A 21,345-nucleotide genomic window follows, 5' to 3' on the forward strand; every position below is an offset into this window, starting at 1 on the left:
GGGTGAAAAGTATATAGATTAATAATTAAAGTGTATAAATTAATAAGGATGGTTTTAGGGAGGCAAAATTTTGACATCACAGAAGGTTTAGAATTTCATTATATTCTAGAAATTCATTATTTGCATCATTTTCAATGAAATCAGACCAAAATATATGTACCAATCCAGGCATCCATATTTTGTTTGTAACATCTGTCCTTAAATGAAGGTTTAGATAGTTATTGAAATTATAATTTCAAAAGTGATTTGAATAATTATTTTGATAGCTGCTGATAATATTACAAAATAAAACCATAATGTAATCGATATTGAAATCTTTATTTCAAAAGTGAACATTATTTTAATAGTGGTTGCAACCTATGTTTGTTATTGAAATGAATCTCACCCACTATTGAAATAATTATTTCAATAGTGGTCGTATTTCAATAGTGGTTATAACCTATGTTTGTTATTGAAATACACTCTCAACCGCTATTGATATTATTATTTCAATAGTGGTCGTATTTCAATAGTGGTTACTAACTATGTTTGCTTTTGAAATGCACTCTCAACCACTATTGATATAATTATTTCAATAGTGGTCGGTATTTCAATAGTGGTTGCAACAGAGCATGCTCTTGCGTATTGAATCAACTGAGATATATAAACTCCGTATGCAAGTGATGAATGTAAAATGCTGCATAAGTAAGGGAGCGATAGTGGATTACTGATTCTGGGTCCTTCCTCTAATTAACCTTTCTATTTTTTTGCAAGAAAAAAATGCTTTCTAGACTCCTCCAAAAATTAAACTGTCTCCCCGAATACGAATTTGATCAAAAACACCACTAATATTTAGAAAATTGCACATAAATCTGTCTTTTTGCTCTTGCAATGCTTTGCTCTTGTCAGACCTTCCCTGTGTTTTTTTTTTCAAGAATATCTTATGGTAAATTTTGTTTTGAGGGTTTTAAGCAATAGATTCAAGTTCCATTATCTGTTTGAATATCAAACAAACTCGGATAACTACAATTACTGATATTTTAAAATAATTGTAAGACATTCGTACACACTGTCGTTTCCACTCATTTTTCAAAATATAGGGTGACCTTTAAGTACCAAGCTTTTTTACTGTCAAATGTTTCTTTAAAACATGGTAAACTACTCCCGATATGATGTCTATCAAATTTGCTATGTGTGTTAAAGTCAATCATACATCATTAAATATTATTTCTTGAAATTTGGCAAACAGTACATAAGTTATAATTCTTTGTTGGCAAGGACGGTACCAATTTGTGATGCCCATTATATGATTTTTTATCATTGAAATTCACCTGCTAATTTGTCTATAAAACAAGCATTGGTTGCTGTAAATGTCGCATATTTCAGTGAATATTTCTTCTAGATTCTTAACAAGTTTTACCGCAGCTTTAATGAAGCTTTTATTTTCACTCTAGTTTACTTATTCTTTACCATTCATTTGTAATTTTGTAATGCAGTGTCTCGAATAGCTCTTGTTTTCCAGCTTCTCACAATGAAACTATGTGATGAAAAGTGGTCACATGAACTGTCATAAATTCATTAAAGATTCAATAATGAGAGAAAGTCAACCTTCATGTCATATGATATCTGTATTGTATGTCATACAGTTTAGGGCATTCTTTATTGAACAGCCCTCGTATATTTAATTTTATATATTTTTCCAGCAAAAGATGTTAAAGTTTTCTAACATCAAAACTTTATGATGACTGTAACCTTCCGTCAATTTTTCTCACTTCTGCAGCTAGTACATTCATCACCTGCATACGGATTTTTTTATATATCTCAGTTGATTCGATACGCCAGCACATGCTCTACGTATGAATAATTTCTAAAACGAGGTAAATTATTGACAAACAAGTTGATGAAACAAGGATACCAGCAGACTCTTTTTAAGTCATAAACTTTTAAGTTCCTTAAACTTCAATATGCGAACAAACTAATTGCACCCCGGTTTTAGTAGACCTATTCTTGTATTCATACAAGAGCTTGAAGAAAAGGTACCACAGAGTCTGACATATCAGATTCATATTTAGATATTTAAGTTTACCAGAAAAAACTTTAATGGTAAACTAACATGCTAAACGTGCTGACTTCAAATTTTCAATCAACTTCCTTTACTTATTGATAAATCTACTATTATCACCTGTATTTGGAGTTTGTCTCCCCGTTGATTAGATAAGCCCATTCCAACAACAAACAAGCTTTTGACAAACAAATTGACGAAACATGCATATCAGCAGTTTCTTTTGAAGTCATCCTTTTGCAAGCGTTTGGTCGATAGAATGACCTTGTCAGGAAATACAACCATTCAATCAGTCAACTGCCTATTGATGTTTTTCATAATGTTCGTTATCTTCATATCTCTTTCCACACTGGTACAATTTCTTCATATATGAATACATGTTTTGCACAAAATGTGATTCTCAACCTCTTCTCCAAAGGCATATTTCAATTTCCCAATATCAATTTTAACCGTTTGGATTATTAAAAATACAGGAACATGGGGTCAACACATTAGTTTTTGCAATTAAACATTTTATTTTGACATCATAAAATACGAAAAATAATGTTTTCTATCACATCAAATACATAAAACTGGAATCAAACCATATTTAGAATTTTCCAATGGTACTTGTTTTTATCTCAAAACTGTTTGATTAATACAGTTTAACGTTTAACAAGTCTCAGATTAAAGGCATTCGGAGTGTGAGTAATCCCAAGACTTCCCTCTATAGGAGGCAGACACTGGGGATCCTCGGGTTTTATCTGAAACTTCTGTAGAAATCGGACGAAAAAAAGAAAGAGCTCCATTTTTGCGAGGGCTTCTCCTAAGCACGCTCTTGGCCCTGTCACAACAAAGATAAGGTATGATTTTTATCAGTGCAAGAGCGATTTCTAAATAATGGCAGTTTAATTTTGTATGTATTCTTAAATTTTACTAGATATTTGCTTATAGTTCATATTTTAACTTACGTACTGACCATGATAATTATTATTGATAATCCTTGGTCTTTTTCCAATACTGAAATATTTTATTGTAAATTCATACCCACTGAAAAGGAAATCAACTTGTCTTTTAAGTCTTCACGACATCTCCCGTTGTCATCTAAAAACCGCTCTGGTTTAAACTTTGAAGGTTCAGGAAATGTTTCTGGGTCCATCAAGGCGGACTCCAACAGAAACAGTACTGTGGTACCTTTGGGAAAGAGGTGTCCTTTGTACGTGAAGTCTTCCTTGGCTGCACGTGGGGCAGTTAAGGGGGAGGTATTTCCTACTCGAATACTCTCCAGCATGAAAGCCTCTACCGTTGGCAGCTGTTCCTTATGTTCCATTTTAGGCTGACCTTGACCGATAACGTAATCAATTTCCTTTTGAATTCTTTTCTGCCAGTGCGGATAATGGATCAAGAAAAGTAGTGCCCATCTGAGTGTTGTGGAAGAGGTTTCAGTGCCAGCTTGGATTATGTCTTCTAAAGTTTGGTTTAGATTTTTGTCTGCAAAAAGATGTATAATATTGTGATAATTAAAGAGTCAATAATGTTGTAACAGATAAACTAATATTATGTTAAATATTTTTATGCTAGTAAATAAAACAAAGATCAAAGCATTGTAAATAAGCAAAGATAAGATGTCTTCAAATTGTGTTTCCTTTATGCTGAGAGTGTAACTTAAATATATAATACTTTGTTACATCAATATCGACGAACACAAAAAAGCAAATGCATATTTGCATACAACACTACATGTTCATAATTAATTAATCAGAATGAATCATACACTTAAAGTGCACTTATTTTGTGATTTCATGGGGATTAACATTTAAATGCCCTTTAATCCCTTCTTCAAAACTCCATCATGACATACATGATGAATTACCCATAAATATAACTTACGTCGATGGTTCGAATCCCACAGTGGGACCTGGAGACCGGTCCTTTAGATGAGACCGTATACACCGATGCCCGGCGTAGCAGTAGGTGCTGGTACGAAAAAGATCCCTTACTGCTTAATGGCACTGAGTGTCGAGCATTGTACACAATTTGCAGCTCTCCACCGGTAAGTGGTGGCGTCTCCGTATGAGTGAAAAATTCACGAGAGGGACGTTAAAATACAAACCTGTAAATATAGTGTTGGATTCATCTGATGTTTGTTTTTGTTCCAGAAGAAAGGCATCAATAAAATCATCGATGTGGTTTTCGTCAAAATTTCGTCTATGCTCCTCTATCATTTCATCAAGAAATGCCCTATATGCACGAATATTTTCTAAAACTGTGTCGATGTTAAAGATTCTGAATTTGCATAAAGATGGAAAAATATAAACCGGTGAAGCTGTGGTTACACTACTAAACGCCCTCGACAAGAGATCAATTAAATGCTTGAATCTTGTATCATCATAATCAAATCTTCTACCAAATAAAAGCGAACAAATGACGTTGGCCGTGGATGCATTCAGTAGATTTTTAATATCAAAAGCCTCGTTTTCAGATTTTCCCAATTTCTCTATCAAGCAGTCTACTTCTTCCATGATTTGGCTTTCCATGGAACGTTTCCCAAATCCAAACTTTCGTAATGTCATCACTGAAAACGATCTTGTTTCTTTCCATAAAGGACCCCATGACCATATCACACCTGGACAAGTACAAATTAAAAATTAGGGCCCAGGTAATTAAAGGTACTTGGACACAAATTTGAAGTTATTATTTTCTCTATAATATTACGACTTATATATTTTAATAGCATTTCACACAAAAATTAATTAAAAATCTTATTTCTTTTAAAAGATATTGAAATTTCAAATTTTTTGGCGGGTTTGATTGACATATCCTTGCACTCTCACAAATTTAATTTTATTCTTAATCCTTAGGAAAAGTGGCAATATCGTTTTGTATGAATGAAAATTATTAATACTACTAATCCAGAAAATTCAGAGTAGACACATTCGAAAGCAAAACAAACACACAATATATTGTCAGTCCATGCAGTTGTGGTAAGCAGACGGTGACGATTGAACGCACCCGGTGAATTCTAAATATAAACAATAACAGAACTCGAGCCCTATTTACAAAAACTGTGTACATAACACGAGTGTGCTCGTTTGCTAAACTCTGTACGCATCTCTTAGTTCGGAATGACGATACTTGTGAAGGTGTTTTGCTTTCTAACATTTCTACACTGAATAAAATTATTTTTCTTGATAAAAGTTAATATTTCTCATTATAAAATATCAAAATTGCCACTTTACCTAAGGATTAAGAATAAAGTTAAAATTTGTGAAAGTGCAAGGATGTGTCAATCAAACCCGCCAAAAAATTTAAAATTTTAATAACTTTTAAATAAAATAAGATTTTTAATTAATTTTTGTGTAAAATGCTATTAAAATATATGATTCATGATATTATACAGAAAAAATGAGAAAATATTAACTTCAAATCTGTGTCCAAGTACCTTTAATAAGAATGTTGATAAAATTGTAAATAATCAAGTAAGATGTGATATCTTTGAAAAGTTAAGCTGTAACATTTATTATCAATTGATAAGGAAATTAATATGAAATTAAAAGGAATTGAATTGAAAGAAAATAACTTTATTTTACAAATATCAAGTTTCCCTTTTGGGATTTTTTCTGTTGTATAGTCAACACCAATCTCAAATTCATTCCAATATTATACATTTTTTTGACTGAGTTCGAGGGCAACATGCGTATTATCGGACCCAAGAATCAAACTGTCTGCCTGAGGACGTTAGGCCGACGGTTGACAGTTTGGTTCGAGGGTCGACAAAACGCATTTTGCCCGAGAAATCAGTCAATAAATGTTTTGTTATTTCTTTCATTTTATTTTAATTTTTTGACACACATGTATTTTGTACCATCTTCCGTGATTTAACATCAGGTACGTCACTGTTGAACACCAATGGTGATGAGATAAAGCCCTGCCCAATGTGTGACGTAAGCGTTCCAACATCTCATCAACCGGTCCAACATCTCACTTAGCGGTCAAATATCATTTTTTTTTCATTCCCGCTCAACAAAACATTAGAAATGCTCTACTTTTTTCGTATAGACTTGTGAAGGAACAAATTTTAAAGGTATAACAAAAAGCGGTCCAGCATCTCATCGACCGGTCCAACATCTCACTTAGCGGTCAAACATCAATTTCTTTCATTCCCACTCAGGAAAACATTAGAAATGTTCGACTTTTTTCGTAAAGACATGTAAAGGAACAAATTTTTAAAGGTATAACAAAAAGATTTGTTAACGTTCTATGCATATACAGGCAAAAGTTGCTCATTGTGACACAGAAAATTTATATGAAATTCACATAAATTTATTTCATGAGAAAGAAACGATGAATGTTATGATTTTTACAAGAAGAACTTATGGCATGGAAACTTCACGTGGTGAATGTTTTTTTTTTAACAACATTATATGAATATCATACAAACTTATTCACATGACATTCGCATGAAAAAAATATTGATAATTTTTTTACGAAATCTTCACATAATTTTCAAATAAAAAAATAATCAGATGAATCATATAGGCCCCCTGACCCTGTGTATCGCCTACCTTGAAGACTTGAAATTAAGCTGTTTTCATTGATCATACCAAGAATGGGAAATGAAAAATATACTTAAATTATGGTTTCATCTAAGGATGTCAACGAGTAGTCGACTATTCGACTATCAGTCGAATGGACCGACGATCGAATACTGAAACGACATTCGAATATTTAATAGATGCAGAACAGGAGTTCTTAAAGAATTCTCAATTCAAAATTGTAAAGCGCCATTCCTCAAATCCGTTATAGTATCCATCCTCAGACAAATAAGAGCCTAAACACCGTCACGGTACTTAAATAACTTTCCACACTGCTTAGATGGAAAACGGTTATTACATACCGCGATAATTATTTCTTAATTACTGACTTTTTTTGTTATTGTAGTAAATTACGCAGCGCTTCAATGGACTTTGAAAAATATTAATTGGACTTGTACCAATTAAATTAATCATTATTATTCATTACCTTTTTGAATGTTAAAATTATGCAATAAGAACACAGCATAGTCGTAAAGTTTTGAAACTCCTAATTTTAAAACAATAATCTCCTCCAATTTTCCAATTTATTTCAAATTAGCTTTAAAAATACTGCTGACAATTCTATAAGCGTACTAGAAAGAATGTACAGAGCAATTTTTGAATATGAATTACGAAATTCATACAATTTGGAGAGTCAATTTCTGGTGTAAATCTATTTCATTTCTACATCTTATCCCAACTTAAGGTTCATATGAATATCGGTGCGTAACACACAGTATAGGCATTTGATGTTACTTTTTACTTAAATTTACGAAAAGGGTTTTTGATTTATGAAAAAGCTATTGATGAGGGTTTTTTAAAAAAAAAATGCTCCGAATAGTCGACTATAGTTCGAATAATGCCATCGAATGTTCGACTAAGTAAAATAAATATTTTGACATCACTAGTTTCATCAAAGGTCAAAATGTCCAAAACGTTATTTTAACAATAGCTTACAATGTTGTTTATAAAGTTGAAACTTTATAGTTTGTAAGTATATCATTGAATATTTACATTTCCAATTAATTTCCCGTATAATTCTTTACAAAAAAAATGCTGTTCATTTTTGTCATGAACTACATTAGGTATGTACCACGAATAAGCATGAATATCTCCATTGTTGCGTCATAATACCGCTCTTGACGTTAAAAAAAGTGCACACTGTTTTGATTTGAAAATGACAGTTGAACAGCGTAAATTTATAGCAAGTCATCAGAAGGGTCGTAGTTCATAACCATATATTTACATTTCCGATAAATTTCTTTACAAAATAAAATGCAGTATTTTTTCTCATGAACTACATTAGGTATGTATCACGAATAAGCATGAATATCTGCATTGTTACGTCATAATACCGCTCTTGACGTCAAAAGGTAAAAAAAATATAGTGCACACTGTTTTGTTTTAAAAATGACAGTTGAACGGCGTAAATTTATGGCAAGTCATCAGAAAAATAATGTAAATATAAGAAATGAATTTAATTTTTTGAAGATTCATGAGGTATATGAACTACAACTCTTCACGCCGGTATATTTATCATGAAGTGTTAATGCACTTCATGAAATATGCCAGCGTGAAGCGTCGTAGTTCATAACCTCATGAATCTTCAAAAATTAAATTCATTTCTTAAATGAATCTTCAAAAAATTAAATTCATTTCTTAATTGACGGATAGAAAGTACCATTTGATAACAAATACTGAATAAAAATACCTATCGACAATATTTCTTAAAAAATGCATATGGTTTTTTTTTAATTTCACCTAATTAATTCCGTACTACTTTTAATGAAAGTCATCATTGAAGAAAAAAATATATGTTTATCAATGAAGGGCAAATTGGACTTCGATACCTCTGGAAAGTTGTTTTCAGTTCGTTATGTCAAAATGTTAAGATGTGAAACCGAATGTACTTATAATGCAAATAATAAACATATATTATTTCTGAAATGATGGTTAAACAATTAAAAGTTTTTACTTTATACCTCATATTGTTCTGGAGCCATGATAAAAATATTTTTTGGACATTTTATCCTTTGATGAAACCTTAAAAAATTACCGTTTCCTTCTGCAATGTCAGTGGATAGCATCCTTGGTCGATCAGAGAAGATATCGCCATGCTTAACAAGTAATGCCCGGATGTTGTCGAATCCATGAACAAATATGATAGGTTTATGGAAGATCATTATGGTAAAGATGTCTCCATAAATTTTCCTCAGTCTCCTGTGAGCTTTCAATGCCTCTGATGGTTTGAAAAGACCGACATTGCCGATGATAGGGTAACATGTAGGACCAGGCGGAAGACCTTTTGGTCGTCCAGTCAGGCTCCATATCAAGGTAAGTAATACGACAACAATAGCCAATGTCACCCACATTATGTCGAATATTCTACATGGAGTCCTACATTCGTTGAACTTATTTGTATGGTGTCATTTATGTGCCAAAAACTATTTCTCCTATCTCCTATTCTGATTTTTTTGGTCGCTTACACAGCAGAGCGATACTTGGGATTAATTTCTCCGGCATCCTTCTGTTTTTCCCTCTGTCACACTTCATATCCGGAGTACTATTAGAGGTAGGGATTTGATTTTTAGGTGTATTGCTTAGAATGTGGTTTTGTAAAAATAACAGGGCTACTGACCTCCGGACATTATACTTGACCTCAGAACCACTATTTCAACAATGTCCCATATTCCCGATATGCACACAATATATTTTGAGTTTTTAGGTTTGATTAGTTAAAGGCATTATGTTAATGATAAAGCTTGGGTTTTAGATTACCATTAACATCTTTTTCAAGTATATTACTAGAATATGAAACAGATTAAATATCATTCTGAACTTCCCTTAAAAGAATGGGATAGAATATTCTTTTGCAAAAGAAAATAAATGAAGATAAACATTGTATTTTCAAACAATTATTGCATTAGCTTTTCTCCATAACATTTGATGTAACCTATTTTCATTCACAAATCTAACTAGCTGAAATGTGAGGCCTTGTAATGGAAATAAGTACACATATGATTATATTTAAATGCAAGCTACGACCTTGACGACGTAGTTTTCTCTCAAGCAATGTTTATTGTAAATAAGTATCGGAAAATATTTTTTTACTTCAAAATCTACAAATACAGAATAAGATATATACAACTGCATTTACATAGAAAATTGAATATTTTTTTAATAGAATTCTTGAACTACAATACCATTTAGAAGTATGCAGCCTTTAAGTGTTGTATTCATGTACCCCGTGAGCTCTGAAAACTTAAAAATACATACTAGTATCTTATTTGTTTAATGTCTTGCCATCAATTTTTTCATTTTTTGAACCATAATATAAAGTTGAACTGTCGTTTGAAGTAAATGACGATATTATGAAGTCACAAAATAAATCTTGCTCATCCATGGCCGCCTCTGATGTTTTTGGAGTGAAGTGATTTCTTTGCTCCCGATTTGTATATTTTGAGTGGAGACTGTAATCTTCAATACTGGTCGTAATCTTCGTATTCCGTTTCATACTGCTACCAATTTCTTCTAATATGAGTCCATGTAAAAATTATCACTGATGTTTTTGGAGTGAAGTGTTTGCTCTGGTCCCGATTTGTATTGTTTAAGTGGACAATGAGCTTCAATACTGATCGTTATCTTTGTATTGTTTAAGTGGACAATGAGCTTTGTGAACAATACTTGTCGTTATCTTTGTATTTCATTTCATACTGGTACCAATTTCTCTAAATATGAGTCCATGTCATGCACATATTGTGACTGTCAACCTTTACTTCAATTCCATTTCTACATTTTTTTGTCAAAATCATAAATATACAGAAACATCAGGTCAATTCAGGAGTTATTAAATGAGTAAAAAAATTATATTATGACTTCAAAAAATACAAATTTCAATCAGTGGTATAAGAGGAGATGCGGTTAATAAATGGATACCCCAAAGTTTAACAGACGTACGTACAGACGGACGGAGGTACAGATGGACGTACATCCCGATCACTATATACTTTATACTATAAAGCTGGGAGGGTGTATAAAATACTTAATTTTAGTTACTTTTGCATTTCAAATATCTTTGTAAGGATATACGAGGGTTGTCCAAAAAGTTCGTGGACAATGACGTTTTTGTTAAAATAAATAGTTCTATATGCATCTATTGTATATCAAAATATTTCTCATGAAAAAATAAGTCAGAATGATATAATTTTTATTGATGAAACTTAATATTTTTGTAAAAATCGGGGTCTTTAAAGATCGAAGATTGTGCGTACGGACCAGTCTGACGTTACGCTAATTTCATTATAACGTCAAACATTTGGATTTTGACTTTACACATGTTCATGGACACACACTACATTTCTTTTTTAAGGTGCAATACACTTCGAAGTGCTAGCAATAATCTTTAAGTATGGATTATAATTTATTTAATTCTTAAAATTCAAAACAATGTACACAAATTTACGAGCGTCATCTAAATTAACAGTTTGTATATCAAAACTGAACAGCCCAGTCCGACGCTGCGCTAGATTTATAACAACGTCTTGAATAGAAATCTCCATTTACAGTTGTTTTTAAAATTCTTGTAGTGTCTTTGAATTTGTACACACTGTTGAAAAATCGTATATACGAATCCTAAATCGATACATTCAATATATTTCAATAATTTTGAGTTGTTTTAACAAATATTTTGTCTCTTACGTCGTTTCAACCATTAAAAAACTTAATTTTTTGACCGACGCTGTCCCGTGCCGACGGGCGACGTCACTTTTTCAGTTGAGTTTCGACACGTACTTGCTAAGGTTTTCTTTGTGTATTTTCGTTGTCTATATAGTAAGCGATATTTAAGATAAATAAAATGATAATAACCTCTTTATTTGTGTTACATGAAATTTTTATTAATTTTTGACTTGTTTTATTTAGAAAATAATCATTTTAATCCGAACTCTTTATAACAGAGTTTACCTCATTTTAACCTTGGTCCGTGCGCACTATCCGCGACCTCTAAAGACCCCGATTTTTACAAAAATATTACGTTTCATCAATAAAAATTAAATAATTCTGACTTGTTTTTTTCATGAGAAATATTTTGATATACAACAGATTTATATAGAACCATTTATTTTCACAAAAACGTCATTGTCCACGAACTTTTTGGACAACCCTCGTAAAAATGATTTAATATATAAGAATATTGCAATCACGGTCACATTTTACTGCATGAAATATAAAGATAACGTTATCAAGCTCAACTCAAGCCATACAGTTCGGGAGCAAAGCAAACACGGACCTCAGAGGTTGAACCAGGTACCAATCAGAGAGGAGTTAACATAATCTCTCAGCCGGTCACACCCAGTGTAAAAAACAAGGTACCAATTAGAGAGGATCTAACATTCTCTGTCGACCGGTCACACCAACTGTATAGAACCAGGTACCAATCAGAGAGGAGTTAACATTCTCTGTCGACCGGTCACACCCACTGTACAGAACCAGGTACCAATCAGAGAGGAGTTAACATTCTTTGTCGACCGGTCACACTTACTGTATAGAACCAGGTACCAATCAGAGAGGAGTTAACATCCTCTGTCGGCCGGTCACACCCACTGTATAGAACCAGGTACCAATCAGAGAGGAGTAAACATAATCTGTCGGCCGGTCACACCCACTTTATAGAATCAGGTACCAATCAGAGAGGAGTTAACATTCTCTGTCGACCGGTCACACCCACTGTATAGAACCAGGTACCAATCAGAGAGGAGTTAACATTCTCTGTCGGCCAGTTACACCAACTGTATACTGTAGATCACTTAATTTTCGCGACATCTTATTTTTGCGAGATATTCATTGATTCTTAATGAGCGAGACAACATTTTCACGAATTGTTGCCATTGCTTTAAACAGGGTTCTCCATCATTTGAAATGTTACCGTGTTGCAGAATTAATGGAAAGAACTAAAATTTCGCGGTATTTTCGCGATGAAATTCGCAACTAAATCACTATTTATGAAAATTACAAAAGAATACACTTATTTAAAAGTCGCTAATTAGTTACACAAATGGTATGGTCGTACATATTGATAAAAGTAAAAACACGTTCTGAAAAGCAGAGGAAATTCTGACCGATACAGTCGTACTACTTAACATTTTTGAAAGTAAATTTGCCGTGATTATTTATCAGTTTTCTTGATCTAGTTATCACATTACAAAAAAAAGAAACTTCAGAACAGTAAAACATTTTAAGAGTTCCTAGAACATGTTCAAAATTTTAAGCATTTTATTTACATCAATTAAATGACTTCAATACGATGTTATGTCTGACTTACAGTGCTAATTAAAATACATGTAATTCTAGAGCCGTGGCTCTATAGAAAAGACATATTTAAATATTTTTTTAAAAAATAATACAATGTATTTTATTGCAACTACCAATAAACCTCTTACATGGAAGTTCGAAAACAAATTGTTTGTCTTTGTTCCGTCATGCGTAAAGTCCGGTGAGAGGAGATAATATTAATTGATTATGCAAGGTGAAGCCCTAGTGTTTAAGTGCTCCACTTTTAATAATTGAAAGATGATATAATTGTTTAATTAAAGTCTTATATAGAGAGAATTTGTGTGTTTAGATTTTCTAATTATCACAGATCTTACTGTGTCGGCAAAATGTTTACTGTGTTTCATGCATTAAATTTGAATCGTTACTGTGTCGGAGAAAATTTTACTGTGTCGGGAGCAACACAGTAAAACAGCTCATGGAGAACCCTGTTTAATTAATCTTAAAGAATACTGTTATACGCGAGAATTAAATTTTTGCGAGCACACTGTCTCGAAAATAAGGTTCACGCGAATAAAAGTGATTTACAGTACTAGCTCTTGGCATTATCAGGCAAATCGAGAAAAACAATCTGTAGATTAATTGATTGGTTGATTTTAAGTTGTTTTACGTCCCAAATGAGCAGTGAGGGGTATTTAACGTGCCAACAGAACCTACGTTTTAAGGGTCATTTCCGAAATAACCGTAATTTTCGCATCATAATGCCAAGCGCATGACACAGAAAAAGTTTACCCATTTTTTACCCATCAACTTAGGTCACTTGCGGCCGAGATTCGAACTCCCGACCTGACCTGACCCGAAAACGGAGCAAGCGCTCCACCGACTCAGCTACAATGCGGTGAAAAATCCGTCTACAGACAATTAGAAATATTCTTAAAAGATACATATTTTAGATATTTTTCTAGAAAAAGATGTTAAGGGTTTTCTAACATCAAAACTTTATGACGACTGTTACTTTTAGTCAGTTTTTCTTACTTATGTAGCAATATACCTTCATCACCTGCACATGGATTTTTTATATCTCAGCTGATTCGATACGCCAGCACATGCTCTACATATGAATGATTTCTAAAACGAGGTAAAGTATTGACAAACAAGTCGATGAAACAAGGATATCAGCAGACTTGTTTTTAGTCAAAAACTTTTAATTTCTTTAAACTTTAACATTCGAACAAACCAATTGCACTACGGTTTTAGTAGACCTATTCCTGTATTAATATGAGTGCGTTTGAAAAAAAGATACCACAGAATTCGACAAATCTAATTCATATTCAGATATTTTAGCTAACCACAAAACAAGAGGCCCATGGGCCACATTGCTCACCTGAGCACTAAGGCTAGGAAAAAGTGGAAAATGGTTTTTATTGTAAAGTTTAAATCAAAAAAAGTCCCATGACCAATCATGAATTTGCTATTTTTTAGAAAATGATTTTTAAAGAATTTTTCTATATATATCTATGTAAAACCTTGGTCGGCCATGTCGGCCCCGCTCTACCCCGGGGGGGGGGGGGGGGGGGGAGGAGGTCATGATTTGAACTTGAATCTACACTACCTGAGCATGCTTCCATTTAAATATGATGAATTATGGCTTTGCTCTTCTTGAGAATTTTCCTCTATATTTCTATGTAAAACTTGGTCGGCCATTTTGGCTCCGCCCTACCCCTGGGGGTCATGATTTGAACAAATTTGAATCTACACTACCTGAACATGCTTCCATATAAATATGATGAATTGTGGCTTTGTCATACTTCAGAAATAGATTTTAAAGAATTTTCCTATATATTTCTATGTAAAATTTTGGTCGGCCATTTTGGCCCCGTCCTACCCATGGGGTTCATGATTTGAACAAACTTGAATCTACACTACCTGAGCATGCTTCCATCTAAATATGATGAATTATGGCTTTGTCATCCCTGAGAAGATTTTAAAAGGATTTTACTATATATGTCTATGTAAAACTTTGGTCGGCCAATTTGGACCCGCCCTACCCCTGGAAGTCATGATTTGAACAAACTTGAATCTTCACTACCTGAGCATGCTTCAATATAAATATGATGAATTATGGCTTTGTCATTCTTGAGAAGAAGATTTTTAAAGAATTTTCCTATATATTTCTATGTAAAACTTTGGTCGGCTATTTTGGCCCCGCCCTACCCCGGGGGTAATGATTTGAACAAACTTGAATCTACACTACCTGAGGATGTTTCTCCATAAGTTTCATCTTTCCTGGCACAGTGGTTCTTGAGAAAGGATTTTTTTAATTATGCCACCAAATTTTCACTTATTCCCAATTATCTCCCCTTGAATGAGGGCGTGGCCCTTCATTTGAACCAGCTTGAATTCCCTTCACCCAAGGATGCTTTGTGGCAAGTTTGGTTGAAATTGGCCCAGTGGTTCTTGAGAAGAAGTTGAAAATGTGAAAAGTTTACAGACAGACAGACGGACAGAAAGACAGACGGACGCAGGACAAAATGTGATCAGAAAAGCTCACTTGAGCTTTCATCTCAGGTGAGATAAAACATGATAAACGTGCTGACTTCAAATTTTCAATCAACTTCCTTTACTTATTGATAAATCTACTATTATCACCTGCATTTGGAGTTTGTCTCCCAGTTGATTAGATACGCAAGGACATGTTCTACATTTGACCCATTTCTAAAACGAACAACCTTTTGACAAACAAATTGACAAAACAACCATATATCAACAGTCTATTTTGAAGCCATCCTCAAGTTTTTGGTCGATATAATGACCTTGTCAGTAAATAGAACCTACCAATGAGTCAATGCCTATTGATTTTTCTCAAAATGATTTTTTTCCTTCATATTCTTTTCACACTGGTACATTTCTTCAAATATGAGTACACGTAATGCACAACATGTGACTCTCAACCTCTTCCTCAAAGACAATTCAGTTCCCAAATTTCAATTTTAACAGTTTGGATTATTAAAAATACAAAACAGGAACATGGGATCAATACATTATTCATCACAATTAAAATTTTTATTGTGACTTTATAAAATACGAAAAATTGTAATGTTTTCTATCACATCAAATACATAAAACTCGAATCAAACCATATTTAGAATTTTCAAATGGTCCTTGTTTTTATTTCAAAACTGCTTGTCAAGTAGAGTTTAACGTTTAACAAGTCTCAGATTAAAGGGATTAGGAGTGTGTGTAATCCCAAGACTTCCCTCTAAAGAAGGGAGACAATCGGGATTCTCGGGTTTTATCTCAAACTTCTGTAGAAATCTCACGAAAAAAAGAAAGAGCTCCATTTTGGCGAGGGCTTCTCCTAAGCACGCTCTGGGCCCTGATTGACAACAATTAAAAATATCGGCAGTTTAATTTTGTATGTATTCTTATATTTTACTAGATATTTGCTTATGATTCAGATTTTAACTTACGTACAGACCATGATTATTAATATTGATAATCTTGGGCCTTTTTCCAATACTGAAATATTTTATTGTAAATTCATACCCACTGAAAAGGAAATCATTTTGTCTTTTAAGTCTTCACTACATCTCCCGTTGTCATCTAAAAACCTCTCAGGTTTAAACTTTAAAGTTTCAAGAAATGTTTCTGGGTCCATCAAGGCGGAATCCAAAAGACACAGTACCATAGTACCTTTGGGAAAGAGATGTCCTTTGTACGAGAAGTCTTCCTTGGCTGCACGTGGGGCAGATAAGGGGGAGGTATTTCCTACTCGAACACTCTCCAGGATGAAAGCCTCTACCGTTGGCAGCTGTTTCTTTTGTTCCATTTTAGGCTGACCTTGACCGATTACGTCATCAATGTCCTTCTGCAGTCTTTTCTGCCTGTGCGGATAATGGATCAAGAAAAGTAGTGCCCATCTGAGTGTTGTTGAAGAAGTTTCAGTGCCAGCTTGGAACATGTCTTCTAAAGTTTGGTTTAGGTTTTTGTCTGAGTATTATATTCATAATAATATTGTGATAATTAAACAATCAATAATGTTGTAACTGATAAAGTAATATTGTGTTAAATATTTGAATTCTAGTAAATGAAACAAAGATCAAAGCATTGTAAATAAGCAAAGATAAGATGTCTTCAATTGTGTTTCTGTTTATGCTGAGGGTGTAACGGAAAATATAAATACTTTGTTACATTAATATCGATCAACACAAAATTGTGTTTCGTTTATGCTGAGTGTGTTAATAAATATATAATACTTTGGTACATCAATGTCAATCAACACAGAAAAGCAAAGTCTAAATGCATATTCGCATACAGCACTACATGTTCATAATTGATTAATCAGAATTAATTATAGACTTATAGTGTACTTATTTTGTGATCTCATGGGAATAACATTTATGCCCTTTAATTCCACCTTCAAAATTCCATCATTACATACATAATGAATAACCTGTATGCATAGCTTACGTCGCGGGTTCGAATCCCACTGTGGGACGTGGAGACCGGTCCTTCGGATGAGACCATATAAACCGAAATCTGGCGTCACAGTAGGTGCTAGTATGAAAAAGATCCCTTACTGCTTATTGGCATTGAGTATCGAGCATTGTACGCAATTTGCAGCTCTCCACAGGTAAGTGGCTGCGTCTCCATATGAGTGAAAAATTCTTCAGAGGGACATTATACATCAAAGAAACCTGTAAATATAGTGTTGATTTCATCCGATGTTTGTTTTTGTTCCAGAAGAAAAGCATCAAAAAATCATCGATGTGGTTCTCGTCAAAATTTCTTCTATGCTCCTCTATCATTTCATCAAGAAATGCCCTACAAGCATTAACATTTTCTAAAACTGTGTCGATGTTAAAGATCCTCAATTTGCGTAAAGATGGAAAAATATAAACCGGTGAAGCTGTTGTGACGCTACTGAACGCCCTCGAAAAGAGATTGATTAAACGCTTGAATCTTGTATCACCATAATCAAATCTTCTACCAAATAAAAGCGAACAAATGACATTGGCCGTTGATGCATTTAGAAGATTCGTAATATCAAAAGCCTCGTTTTCAGATTTTCCCAATTTCTCCATCAAGCAGTCTACCTCTTCCATGATTTGGCTTTCCATGGAACGTCTCCCAAATCCAAAAGGACCCCATGACCATATGACACCTGGACAGGTATAAATTAAAAATTAGGACTCAGGTAATTAATAAGAATGATAAATAAGGTGTGATTGCTTTGAATAATTATGCTCTAACATTTATTATCAAATGATAAGGAAATTAAAAGGAGTTTAATTGGAAGAAAAAAACTTCATTTCACAAATTTCAAGATTTCCCTTTGGATTGTTTTTGATGTATTGTCAACTCCAGTCTCAACACCAATGAACACCAATGGATGAAAAAGAGATAAAGCTCTGCACATTGTGTGACGTAGGCGGTCCAACATCTCATCGACCGTTCCAACTTCTCACTCAGCGGTGAAACATTATTTTTTTCATTCTCACTCATCAAAACATTAGAAATGTTCGACTTTGTTTCATATAGAGTTGTAAAGGTCACATGAATTTTTATGTGAAACTTTTTCACGAGAAAGAGACGATGAATGTTATGCATTTTACAAGAAGAACATATGGCATGGAAACTTCACGTGTTTAACGTTTTATTATTTTAACTTAAGTTATGTGAATATCATACAAATTCATTCACATGAAATTTGCATGGAAAAATATCCATATAATTTTTACGAATACTTTACAAAATTTTAAAATAAAAGGATAATCATATGAATCATATAGGCCTCCTGACCCTGTGTATCGCATACCTCGAAGACTTGAAAGTGAGCTGTTTCCATTTTTCATACCAAGAATGGGAAATGATATATACTTCAATTAAGGTTTCATCAAATGTCAAAATGTCAAAAAATTATATATTTTTTTTACTATAGCTTACAACGTGGTTTATAAAGTTGAAACTTCTACAGTTTATAAATATATCTTTGATTGACAGATAGAAAGTACCATTTGATAACAAATACTGAATAAAATATTTATCGAAAATATTTCTTACAAAATGCCTATGTTTTTAAGACATACACCTTATTAATTCCGTATTTTTAATGAAAGCAATCATTGGAGAAAAATATTATGTTTATCAATGAAAGGCAAGTTGGACTTCTACTTGTTATAAAACATGATGAAAAATATCATTATCACAGTCTAAATGATATTGACCTTTGACATATTTTCTAGAATACCCCGAACCATAATGTTACCTTTTACAAATTGCAGGCGATGCACCAACTCTCTATTCATCTAAATCTTTATACATGGGTTCTCTGTAAAATATATTAAAGTAATGCTTGTTCCATTTGTCTCAATTTTCAAATAAAATCTCGTTTAAAAGTTAAATAACCTATATGTTTATGTTTCTAGATATATTTGTTCCAAGTGTGAAGACCATTTTGTTGGAGGGAAGTTGTACGAATTGTTACTCTGAATGTAACACGTTATTTTTAGTCCCCTATCGATGAACCCGATGGGGACTATAGGTTTTGTCTGAGTCTGTCTATCTGTCTGTTCCTTTGTCTGTCTGTAAGTCTGTCCCACTTGCTTTTCCGCACATTTTTGTAAATGCTTGTAGAGGATGAGCTGATTTTTGGTATGTGAGTGTATCTTGATAAGTTTAAGATCAGGTTTGTATTTCGTTCCGCTTCAATGATTTCACAGGAAAAATACGTCATTTTTTATTTTTTTAATTGTTTTTCACACATTTTTCTAGACGCTTACAGATATTGAGCTAATTTTTGGTATGTTAGTGCATCTTTTTAAGTTATAGATCAAGTTTGAATTTCGTTCCACTTCATTCATTTTTGTGTACAATTACAACCTTTCTAATTTTTAATGGAAACCAGATTACTCTTGCCATTTGGAGACTAGAATTGCTTATGCAATACTCTCAGAGTGCTTGCTATTACATGTTAATGATGCTACCGGTTAAGGATTGAGGTTAATTATTTAAAAAATGAATTTCTGAAAACATTCATTCACTTGAAAATAATAATGGAAAGGACATTATATCGTAAAACATAGGTATTCCTTTTGTATTAATTTGGAAATTTCTTCAATGAAATTCATGGAGATAACGAACATTATTCAAGTACAAAAATACATAAAACAATAAAAAATTGGAGCAAAGCAAACACAGACCTCCATCAGTATCTGAGGTGCGATCAGGTGCCATGTAAGAATGATCATCTCCTGCCGCCGATTGGTCACAACCGCCGTGTTCTCCTTGTCATGATCGCGAAATAAAAGTAAAATCCGTCGACAACTCAGTGTGTAATTAATGGCCCAACAGTTAGTATGAGAAACCTCATTCAGCTTTTGACTCAATGATAAATTGTATTTGCTGACAAGGTCATTGTATTGACCATAAAACTTACGAAATGATGACTTTAAACGAGACTGGTGATATTCTTGTTTCATCGACTTGTTTGTCAATTATTTACCTCGTTTGAAAAATTTTACATATGTAGAGCTTGCTCTTGCAGTTAGTTAAAGTCATTACGTTTATCATAAAGGTTGGGTGTAAGATAACCATTGACGTCTTTTCAAGTAAATTACTAGTATCCAGATATGAAAAAAATTAAATCTTATCTTGAACTTCCCTTTAAAGAATGAGATATAAACTAAACAATGATTAATATGGAATATTCTTTTGAAAAGAGCATAAATGAAGCGAACATTATTTTTACAAACATTTTTGCATTAACTCTTCTCCATAACATTTAATATAACCTGTTTTCCTTCACAAATCGACTAGCTAAAATGCGATACCTTGATGTAATGGAAATATTAAAGTACACATATGATTATCTTTCATTGCAATCAACGACCTTGACGACGTAGTTTTCTCTCAAACATTGTTTGTAGAAAATAAGTATATGAATATTTTTTTTTTCCTTCAGAATCTACGAATGCATAATGAAGAATATAAAGGAAATGGGAGGATAAGGCGGGTGAAGTGCCTATAGTGCGACAGATGAGCAGTGAAACAAATTATCTTAATTATATCCAAATTTTATTTGATATTTCATCTAATATTAAAGTAATCTTAATGTAAAATCTCTACAATTTACAAAAATCTTACAAAGACTAAAAATATTTGCCTCTGTATAAAATCTTTTTTATATGAATGGGTCAACAAGTTTAACATTCCATTGAATAATACAAAATGGGAGGTGAGCAAACACGGACCTTCAATACCTGAGGTGCGATCAGGTGCAAAGGAAAAGTGAGCATCGGACAACCCCGCCGTTTGTTCCTTGTCATGATCGGGAAATAAAGGAAAATCCGTCGACAATTCAGTTTGTAAATAATGGCCTAACAATTAGTACAAGAAACATCAGTCAGCGTTTGAATCAATGATAAATTGTGTTTGCTGACAAGGGTATTGTATCGACTAAGGAAATAATGAAATGAGACTAGA

General features: G+C 33.1%; 2 protein-coding genes across 7 annotated transcripts in view; both read right to left on the reverse strand.

The window, feature by feature from the left end:
• The window catches only part of LOC134264445 (cytochrome P450 2C37-like), a 79,857-nt gene that overhangs the window by 32,731 nt on the left and 25,781 nt on the right, over positions 1-21,345 (reverse strand). The window contains exons 1-4 of one of the 5 annotated variants that reach the window (XM_062746742.1): positions 8,651-9,008; positions 4,134-4,646; positions 3,068-3,511; positions 2,680-2,864 (exon numbers count right to left, since the gene is read on the reverse strand). The exons of 1 other annotated variant lie outside the window; for it this stretch is intronic. In XM_062746742.1, the coding sequence (XP_062602726.1) occupies positions 2,686-2,864; positions 3,068-3,511; positions 4,134-4,646; positions 8,651-8,966 (1,452 nt within the window). In that variant the 5' untranslated portion in view covers positions 8,967-9,008 and the 3' untranslated portion in view covers positions 2,680-2,685. Of the gene's footprint in view, positions 1-2,679; positions 2,865-3,067; positions 3,512-4,133; positions 4,647-8,650; positions 9,014-21,345 lie in introns of those variants that run through there. 3 more of the 5 variants (XM_062746748.1, XM_062746745.1, XM_062746747.1) reach the window with 3 other exon arrangements.
• The window catches only part of LOC134264447 (cytochrome P450 2B4-like), an 11,594-nt gene continuing 6,160 nt past the window's right edge, over positions 15,912-21,345 (reverse strand). Inside the window, exon 5 of one of the 2 annotated variants that reach the window (XM_062746750.1) lies at positions 15,912-16,043. Coding sequence is in view for 1 of the 2 variants with exons in the window: in XM_062746751.1 (XP_062602735.1) it covers positions 16,059-16,237 (179 nt within the window). In the remaining variant the exon portion in view is untranslated. Of the gene's footprint in view, positions 16,238-21,345 lie in introns of both variants that reach the window. The other variant, XM_062746751.1, reaches the window with a different exon arrangement.

The sequence above is a fragment of the Saccostrea cucullata genome, unplaced genomic scaffold (assembly GCF_032062105.1).
Source record: "Saccostrea cucullata isolate Sc308-1 unplaced genomic scaffold, CSIRO_AGI_Scuc_v1 ctg371, whole genome shotgun sequence".
Taxonomy (NCBI): domain Eukaryota; kingdom Metazoa; phylum Mollusca; class Bivalvia; order Ostreida; family Ostreidae; genus Saccostrea; species Saccostrea cuccullata.